This window comes from Primulina tabacum, chromosome 17 (assembly GCF_025594145.1).
Source record: "Primulina tabacum isolate GXHZ01 chromosome 17, ASM2559414v2, whole genome shotgun sequence".
Lineage (NCBI taxonomy): Eukaryota > Viridiplantae > Streptophyta > Magnoliopsida > Lamiales > Gesneriaceae > Primulina > Primulina tabacum.
In genome coordinates this window covers 16,673,983-16,684,090 of record NC_134566.1, presented here as the reverse complement: position 1 = coordinate 16,684,090, position 10,108 = coordinate 16,673,983, and the positions used below count along the sequence as shown (strand labels likewise).

At 35.2% G+C, this 10,108-nt stretch overlaps 1 protein-coding gene across 5 annotated transcripts; it reads right to left on the bottom strand.

Annotated features, from left to right (window-relative positions):
* Window positions 1-543: 543 nt before the first annotated feature.
* LOC142531808 (eukaryotic translation initiation factor 2 subunit beta-like) lies at window positions 544-8,063 on the bottom strand. Of its 5 annotated transcripts, none has more exons than XM_075638078.1 (10): window positions 6,769-6,902; window positions 6,503-6,576; window positions 5,916-6,027; window positions 5,751-5,806; window positions 5,596-5,647; window positions 5,413-5,501; window positions 2,601-2,746; window positions 2,159-2,301; window positions 1,788-1,873; window positions 544-894 (listed from the first exon to the last, which is right to left on the bottom strand). In XM_075638078.1, exons 2-10 carry the CDS (start codon window positions 6,560-6,562, stop codon window positions 817-819), a joined length of 822 nt encoding a protein of 273 aa, XP_075494193.1. In that variant the 5' UTR covers window positions 6,563-6,576; window positions 6,769-6,902; the 3' UTR covers window positions 544-816. The 5 variants fall into 5 exon arrangements, with proteins under 5 accessions (XP_075494193.1, XP_075494192.1, XP_075494189.1 ...); XM_075638077.1 differs by lacking the exon at window positions 6,769-6,902 and adding an exon at window positions 8,040-8,063 and having other exon boundaries at window positions 821-1,647; XM_075638074.1 differs by having other exon boundaries at window positions 821-1,647.
* Window positions 8,064-10,108: the final 2,045 nt, after the last annotated feature.

Genomic DNA, 10,108 nt, shown 5'->3' with positions numbered 1-10,108 from the left:
TTTCTATAGCACAAAATTAAAATTTGGAAATATAGTATAATTAACTTTAGTGTAAAGATTCATAATATTAATACGCAAAAATACCCATACCACAAGATTATTCGAACTTGTCATATTTATAAAATATTGCATACTAAAATAACTAAACTCATTTTATCATAACTAACCATAAATAATCTTATAGAAAAACCGTCTCCGTTAATTCTAGAGGTTGTATAAATTTTTAATGATTAATCTTTTAATTATATACATACATATGATGAAGAAAACACACAATATACCTACACATAGGACGCTAAATATTCACTTCATTATCCATTTCCACGTGCGTCAGATCAATTTAGGATAACAAATTCGATGCGACCGAATCAATTTAGTCAGAAAATTTTAATAATCGAAATATTTCAATATAAACGCTACACTGTTTCAATCACTTTTCCAAAAACAAGTGAAACCCAAGGCAAAAACCAAAGTCTAGCTCCGTTTCGAAATGGTCATTATAATTTTATATTTTTTTTATCATTATATTTAAATTCTACCCTATTGATCCAATTTTCTTAAAATTTTGGATGAATTTACAAATTAAGCAAGACTAGTTCAAATGTTGACCCCTACCCTCCAAGATCCAATGTCATAGGAGAAATATCATTCCGTCAACTGTAAACATTTGACACAAACAAAACTCTTCAAGTCAAAATGCAATACATGTCTTGCGAAGCAACACTTAAGGACCGAACTTGACATACTGCAACACAGTTATGAATCCATGGCTTGCCACGTATAAAACAGTGAGGCGTAAATGAACAGCAAGTTTCATTACGTTCCAGCTTTCCGACGACCAACACGAGCAACAAAACCAGCTTTGATTGGGGCAACTGACCTCCCCGAACCACACTAAACAATAGAACAGATTTTTTTTAGTTGAATATATACACATTACATGCACGCGTGAAAAATCACTTGGAAAGAGCAAGCTATTTGCCATCCCCAGTTTTCCCCTAAAACACGCAAATCACAAGAGTCTCTTCAAAGATGCAGCAGCCTCCAGAAATAAAGAAAAACAAACAAGTATCAAAGGTGTGCATATCATCCATGAACATTTACCATTGTTAATCAGTGTCCAGAAAGCAAATAGCCTATCTGCTTCAGAGGAGCATAAAACTATTTACATTGTAGAAAAGGGAAAAACCAATATAGCCCAAATTTTGTAGTGCAATAAAATGAACCAAAGATGAGGCCTGTCCAACAATTTCTTCCAAGTACTGAAACATGGGACGATATATATTTTTCCCCATATAGAATTGGTGACAAACGATTTGAGTATTCGGTTAGAAATGGAAAAACCATATGGAATTCAAGGACTGTCTTTCCAAGATAATTCTCCATAAAGGCCTCATAAATAGTTTAGAACATCCTTCCACCCGGCAACCAGGCAATGCTGGGACTTATTTAGTAACATGGGCTTCATAAGATACCGAACACCCTCGGGGAGGGGATTGCATATGACCAAAAGATACCAACTATAAAACCAAGGAGCACAATTTCCCCAAGAGACGATCCGTTTAAATTTTGCATGGAGCCACCAAACTCCTCGGTATATTTCAGGTGATGCAATCCGGAAATGTTGGTGAACTCAACTGACAATTGCTTCATATCAGAAATATAGCTGATGATATTATTCCCAAAGTTGCAACATTTCACCAAGTCAATGCTTTTGGATTGTTGAATTGCCACAAGTTTTTCATCATATAAATCATAAAAGGGGAAAAATCAGAGCTGCCAGCTACCTTTTCACATCTGAGAAAGAAGAGACGGTTCTCCTTTGAAAGGATGGTATCTGGACTTTTGCAGCCATTGCAAATGACATATTCATCTGCAAACAAAATTCAGTAACAAAAGAGTTCCAAGAAGAGAAAATTAGGAGGTTCTTCAAGTATATTGTTAATAAATAACAAGACACGAAAATAAAGTACCCAATAATGAAAGTTATGCCAAATGCACTACCAGTAACCCAAACTACGGAAAAAGGAAGCGGAAATTTTGAATCTAAAACTTACTGATCAAATTTAAGAATTGGGCAATAACAAATAAGCACCTACTAGTTGAATCCACTTTCGACATGTTCTCCTACTGAATTGAAAGCAACGCAATAACTTACTAATATAACGCCGGAGGATTCCCTCAAAATTCTTGGGTGCAAACCTCCCCTTGACTACCAATCTTTGTTGCCCGTCCAGTGACCCACTTGTTCCCATTTCAGCCAACAAGAAAGTCATCACATGCTCCGGCTGTCTATGCATCCTGTAAAAGAGAAAGAGAAAGGAGTTGATCAATCAACATATAGTCACAAGGGGAAGGAAAAGTTTAAACATCCAAAGAAAGTACCTGGTCGATAAAAATATCGTATTAGATTACTACACAGATAACAAAGCAGAGGAGAAAAGAAAAAACAAAATGCAACTATTTATTTCTTTATTCTTCTTTAAATGATTCAAGCAGTCTTTTTTAAATAAAGAAAATCATCAAATGACCAAAACAGAAATCATCAACTAATCCAGTAACAAATTTAATGGCTTTTACCACAAGATCAAACAACATACGTTTTGCAGAGATCCATGAAATTGACAAAAACTGTTTTCTTTGTCCCTTCACGGAGAACTTGCGGAGGCCTCATGACCGTCCTTCGCCTATCACCAGCAAGCTCGGGATTGTTTTCTCGGAGGATGTTAAAAACTCGCCCGAGGAGCTACACAAAGAAACATAAAAATAAGCATCTCCAGAAACTACCAAAACCGGTAAACGCAAATATGCAGCCAAATGCATCACTGTCAAAAAAATTTTAAAATAATATGATAAGGACATCATACAAGATCATTATTTTAGAACATAAAACTATTAGAGTAGGTGCTCGTCGAGCCAAGTGTTGGCCGAGGGTTCATGTTTAAACTATATGTATAAACAATATTTATTTTAATAATATCTGAAACTATTGCTTTGGTACATCTTTATCTGTATACTCATGCTAGATGCATAGATAGTCCTTGAATATACAAATAGTAAAAAGAATATGAGATGCTTATATGATGAGTATTATTAAACTCATATTTAGAATATTGTATATTATAAACAGTTCCTAGTCGATTCAGCTGCCATTAAGAAGGATAAAGGCCGCTTGAGTTTGAGACTAGTATCTGCGATGTGAGTACCATGTTTCATTGGTAGGGGACATTGTGATATCCGAACATGCAGATAAGTGCTCCTTATAGAGTGCACTGAACAACCCTCCATAAAGGATTTTCTAAGTGGTTCTCATTTATCGAGTGGAAACGTCCTGGTTTATGATTGTACACTATTAGTCCTTATGACCCGGGACAACATTGAGACTCTATATGCTAGCATTACACTTTGACTTGTTTACCGACTCTTATGGGGTCATCAGGTGGCAAGGTTAGGTGTTCTGTCGAAACATATAGAAGTCGATGCATTGTAGTCGGCGATTCACCGCTTACCTTTGAGTATGGATATCCTATGTGATACCAAGTGTATGTAGTTTGAAATCTCTGATCAGAGTGTTCGTGGTAATTAAGAAAGAGGTTTCTTAAATTACACCATCGATGCAACGACGACATGACACATAGTATCGATTCTTTGACAGCTCTAGATATACCAATAATTGTCGAATCGGTCGGGATATATGAGATAAAGGAACCGCACTGTACGCTAACCATAACGGAATGGTTCTTGCAGACACTATCATTTAATACCTAGAAAATCATGTAAGCGATGCTGCTAGGCATTTAACATGATTGGTTGGGTAATATAAGACAAGAATTCTGACGTTCTTATTATCAAGGAGTTGCTAAATAATAATAGAGCAACTGAGGTATGCTCGAATAAAGACATGTTTAGTCCCGAATCACATTGAGATGTGAACCTACTGCTAGTTGTATCATTGAACGTGCTAACTTTCTAGATCCCGTTGAGAAGAAAAATAGTTCAATGTGTTGAACGGCTTATAAAGAAGTTTATAAGCGCAAAGAAAAATAGAAGTATGACTTCTATAAGAGGATTATGGGGAATGTAACTTTTAATTTGAAGAAATATTCCTAAATTAAAAGATGGCTCAAATAAATAATTTATTTGAAAATTGTGATTTTCATAAACATTATTATGGCCTAAATTAAATTAATTCAAGTGTTGAATTAATTAAACACTGGTGGACCTAGCAGAGTCCAAATAATTAAATTAATTCAAGTGTTGAATTAATTAAAAACATTGGGTCTTGTACAGCCCAATAGGAAATAATTATTCAACTAGTGGGTTTGAGTAAATTCAATTAAGATTTAATTCGTCTCAAATGCGTTTGAGATATTTAAATAACAGTCCATGGGCTTTGTAATTGTTACAAACCCAAATAAAATGCATGCAAGGGAGGTGAATGGTTGGAGGCAACTTTTTCAATAAACAAGGCATGGCATGCTCATGCACTTTTAACTTTTTCAAGCACCAAGAAAACTTTTTCTCCCTTCTCTCCTCATGCATAGTGGCCGAAACTTGCTTGCTCTTAATCCCTAATTTTTGCTTCTTCATTTGTTGAGGAAAGTATACACTTCTCAAAGAAAAATGCTCTAATTTTTCTAGTGCAAAAATAGAGTGAATCTTCCTTGTTAGTGATTGACCTAATTTGAAGGAAGGAGTCCATTTGAGCAAGGTGTGCTCTTGGAAAGCTTGTAGATTGTCTACCCTCAAGAGCTAAGTTGTTTACAACTTAGTTGGAGCCAAAACATCAATCCTTGTGATTGATAGATACATTTCTAAACACATTATGTATGACATTTGTGTATGTTTTGTTATTTGATACACAATACACTTGTGGTGCTCGGTTTTTCTTGTGAAAATATGAATTTTCAAACTTCCGTTGCGCTTCCTGGCACCGTAACCGGTCCCCTTTCAAGAACATCTAAAAAATCACTGATTCCATATCAAGAGAATGTAACGCCATTGGGTCACACATGAATGTGCCACTAACACTTATACGTGAATGTGCTACTTACACTACAAGGTGTCTCTACATTCAGCATCCCGAAAACTTTGCATGCTATACTTCCCATGTCCTAGTTTTCTATATTCATCATTCATACAATTCACAGCAATCTGTATGCTGAAAAACAATGAAACTTAACATAAATCAAATCCCAACGCACTTGTCCAGCAAAACTACCCCGTAATTTATAAAAATCCCCAAATTAAATATATAAACCGCCCTCTTCGGCTCCACTATTTTCCATAAAAAAATAGTCCTATCAATCAAAAAAAGTAACAATGGTGGTAAAACGCTTATTCTATAATTCAATTAACTGATCTAAAATCTTTGAGAAACTTATGTAGCTCAAGGCAGTGAACATGAATTACCTCTTCGTATTCATAATCACGATCAATTCCTTCCCATGGGTAATGTTGCAGGATAATCCCTTCCCCTTCCTCATCCTCTTCAATGATATCTATAAAAAATTAAAAGTAAATGGTACAGGCTTCCAAATACGGAACTGTAACAAACAAATGCAAAATCACATAAAAATTCCAAAAAAACCCAACCATCCAATTCATCCCCAACATTCTCTGGTTCATCATCCAGATCAGTATGCACCTACAAAGGTGAAATATATGGTAAATTCACTAGGAAGTCACACAAACAAATTTAACAGGTGCATCAGTTTCAAAGAAAAAGGGAAGATAAAACAATGACCGACTGGTTTTTTCTTCTTCTTTTTCAAACCGGCAAACGAAGTTTCAAGACCATCAGAAACTGCATTACAAAGTAGTACAAATATGAGCACATATTACCATCTTGAGAAAGGGGACAAAAAGAAACTAGATTCATAAATAAAACTTCTGTAACTTGCAAAGGAATGTACCAGATAAGCTCTCTGTTTTTTCACCTAGAGTATCAACGGACTCCTCTTCAACTGGATCTTGAATTACAGGCTTCTTCTTTTTCTTCTTTTTTGTTGGATCAAAAGGAGCAATCTGCAATACCATGGTTTATTAAATAGAAAAATTAAAAATCATTAACTGTGATCAAAATTATACATGGTAAGCATCGATAATAAGATGACATCAAAATGTGTTTAACGTCGAATAACATAAATTGATCTCAAATGTGTAATAGTGTTATATGGTTTAGTACTCAGTAAACATAAAGGCCTTGTTGATTTTTGCAACAACAAAGAAAAGAAAGAAAGAAAAAGTCATTTCAACTACTCAAGCAACAAAAAACCAGCCCATTCATAGAATTCTAATCACTTAAGCCATTTCCAATTTTACTTCTCTTTCATCAACATGCTTATAAGTTAATAAGTGTCAAATGAATGAAACTTAGTTCCAAAATGACCGCATAAAAAATTCAGCTCCTGATTCTTAACAGAGCATAAGAGAAACAAAACAAGATGAAAATTATGTGAATCCCACTAAAAATATGATTAGGCATTCAACATAAACTTACATCTCCTACATCATCCTTGACCTCATCTTTGATTTGGTATTGATTTTCTTCAACTTCCATGATTATTTTTAGATCTACAACAAAATTAAAGAGTCAATCAACAAAAAATCATCAGAAAATAACACAACCCTTAAAAACCAGAAAAATAACGTGAGAATAAAATTCCAATTTTAACATATCTTACGTCAAAATTTAAAATCAAGAAGTAAGCTACAAATGAATATAAAATTGGAGACTATAATTTCTTTCAGAAATTGGAAAAATACATGTATCTGAAGAACCCTAAAGCTTGAGATGAACTGAGAAGGGACTGAAATTGGGTGACCTGCGGCTCATGTTTTCCGAGAAAGAATGTTAAATTTGTGAGCCTTTTGATCCTCGTGGGCTTTAGAAGGAAAAGGGCTTCCTTTCTGAGCCCATAAATAAATATAATTCACTGTGATCATATTAGTTTGAACGAATCCAGATTTTTAGTTTTTACTCATACTAACGACATCTTCAAGGCTGGTGCAGTCTTTCTTCTTCCGATGCCAAAATAGCGCAGCCCCACTCCCAGCACCAAATTTGGCACAGCGCCAATTTGGCGCAGGGGTTTGTTTCTTTTTTCTTTTTAAAAAAAAAAACTTTTTTTATTTGTATTTATTATAAATATTTGTATTAAAAATTATAAATATTTATGTTAATTATTATTAATTAAGGACTAATTTGATTTAATGATTTATAATTAATATAATTTAATACAAATGCAAAAAATTTAATATAACAATACAATTCAAAAATAAATTGAAAAAAGATAATTGAAATACAAACACAACTTGAAACACATAATTCAAATACAAAGACTTGAAGTAAATGAGTTGGAGATAAAAAGAATATTTCGAGAATATTCTTTTTAGTATAAGATTTGAAGTAAATGAGTTGGAGATGAATGTTGTATTTGGTGTAGAAATCGCAATATTTTAGGGTAAATTTGCAACAAAATAGATTTTGTGATTGAAGATAGCCTAAGCACACGTGATATATGTGTAATATAATATATGAATAATGTCATTCTAAAAAAAACATGAATGAATAATATTAAAGTTTCTAACATTTGCAAATAAGAAAAAATAATTAGAATAAAAAAATAGAGATTATACGGATTTGAAGTTGAGGGATTTTGATTTTAGTGAGAAGTTACAACTGTTAGTTGAGTAAAATTTGAAAGAAGATAATTTGTAATAACCAAAACATAAGATAATTTGAATTTTAACATCTTGAGTGTGTTTTGACTATGGAATGGGTATACTATTTATGTAACGTCTACTGTATACTATTTATGTAACCGTCTACTGTTTTAAAAGTGCGAAAATTTTTTTATAAAGCTTGCATTTACAAAATAACATTTAAAATAATCGTATTTAGTTGACAATAAAAATAACGTAGTTTAAAAATAACCAACATCATCCAGGTTCAAACGTAAATGTAAATGTAAACGTAAACAAGTAAAAATTGTAATATCATCAACGTATAATAATGTTTAACTCCTCTCAAAAACCTGTGAATCAATATGCGGAAAATCATGATGTCCTCGGGTCATGTCACCGCACAGGGCTGTCTGCTCAGAGTTCAGCACCCCAGTAGACTCAGCAACAAGCTCATCTGCATCACACACACCTAGTGAGTCTAAAAACTCAACACACCTGTACCAGAAATAACAAGTACATATACATAGCACACAGCACTGAAAAATAGCATAATCAACATACATTTCATGCCTGAAATAAAACTGTATGCGTAAACGTAACCTGTCAAAACATGGTAATAATCATAGCATACATCATCGTGTCAACGTATACGTGTTAATTTCCTTAATTTGAATTTTGTTCATTAGCTGTGACTTTCGCATCATCATATCAGCCGATGGATCCATCTACGTGTAACTATGGTACCCCGCGGCAAGGATCATCAGCGACAGCATTACCCGCCCACTGAGTCCCGGCCTTATATGTTATCGTGTCATCGTGTTAGTCACAACTAAATCACTTCCTGAATAAATATGTCATCATATTCATCACTTAAATAAAAGCATGCATATATGTAATTTTTCTTTTAAACCAAGCATGCAACGTATTTATCGCAATTACGTAAAAATCATGAACATGATGCATAAACATTTAAAATATCATAAATTTGTCTCAGGGCGCTGCCAGGATCAAACTCTCACCCTAGTGCAAAATTAAAATTTTGCCCCTAGAAACCCAAAAATTACCGTTTTACCCCTTGACCTCAAAAATTGACCCGAAGCTTACCAAACTCCTTAAAACATCTCAAAACATATTTAAAAGCAATCTTAGACGTAAACTCGAGCCCAATACCATACATAACCGATTCTTTTTGAAAGTTGGACCGAAGTCTCGGTTTTAACCCGAATCGAATCGAAACTTCCCCAAATCACCCAAGGCCCCCAAAACCCTGCTGCAAGCCACTGAAAATTCCATCATTAAGTCGAAAACCCTACTCCCTTAACTTCGGCCCTTGCTCCCTAGTTTACCCCAACCAGCTTCGAACCAGACCACTAGGGACCCAAACCAGACCCTACTAGGCTATCTTAGTCATGGTTTGCAGCTATCAGAAAAACCCTATGGCGCTCGATCTCATCACAGCCGAGAATACACCACCCGAGTCACCACCCTCTAGCTTTCGGTCGACTCGCGGCGTGAGTAGCTCCAGCGATGTTTGAGACTCTCCGTGGCGTGTCTCAGACCCACCAGGGCCCGGTCCATGCCTTGGTCCAGTCCAGCCCTTGCACCGCCAACCCCACTCCCACATCGATCCACTAACAAAACAAGGCACCCTCCGAACGTACCCCTCAGACAAAACACACTCTCAACCCAAACCGTGACTGCACCTTACTGTCCCTTAACCATCAACGTTGCACAGCCCCTAGCAACAGCGGCCGACAGCCCTTGCACATCACACAACAAAACCGTGAGTTTCAAAGGAAATAAGCGTATGCAGAATAAAAGGCTACCGATGGAAGCATCCAAGGAACGAACTTCACACGAGAATGGCACGCATAACAGCAAATATTTAACGTAAATGATGCAGCAAAGAAAGTACACGACATGCCTTGAAGTATATTGAATAAAAACTTTGGACGATCGAGCGAAGGAGGGCACCAGAGAGATTTTCTTTGCAAGATGAGGCTTGGTCGAAGCTTGGCTGGTGAAGAGCAGCTGAAATCGAGAGAGACTTGGTAGGGGAAGGGGTGTGTCGGCTGGTAGGAGGGTGGTGTTAGGTTCAGTGGAGCCTAGATATTTATTATGTAGTTAATTAATAAGATAATGGCCCTAAATGGTCTTTTAAAAATTTTAAAAGAGTTTTAAGCCCAATAAACTTAAAAGTAGGTTCATTGAGTCCAAACGTAACCCTGAAAAAAATCTCGTGTCGGAAAGTTTTTGAAAATACTAGCCGAACCTTCAAAAAGTCCTCCGATTCGATAAAATTTACGTACTATAGAAAAATATGTTCTAGCGGGTAAAAATAACCAACAAAGCCCATTTCTTGAAAAATACATTTAAAACATCTTATATTAATTAATAAAAATTAATCACATAATAAAAA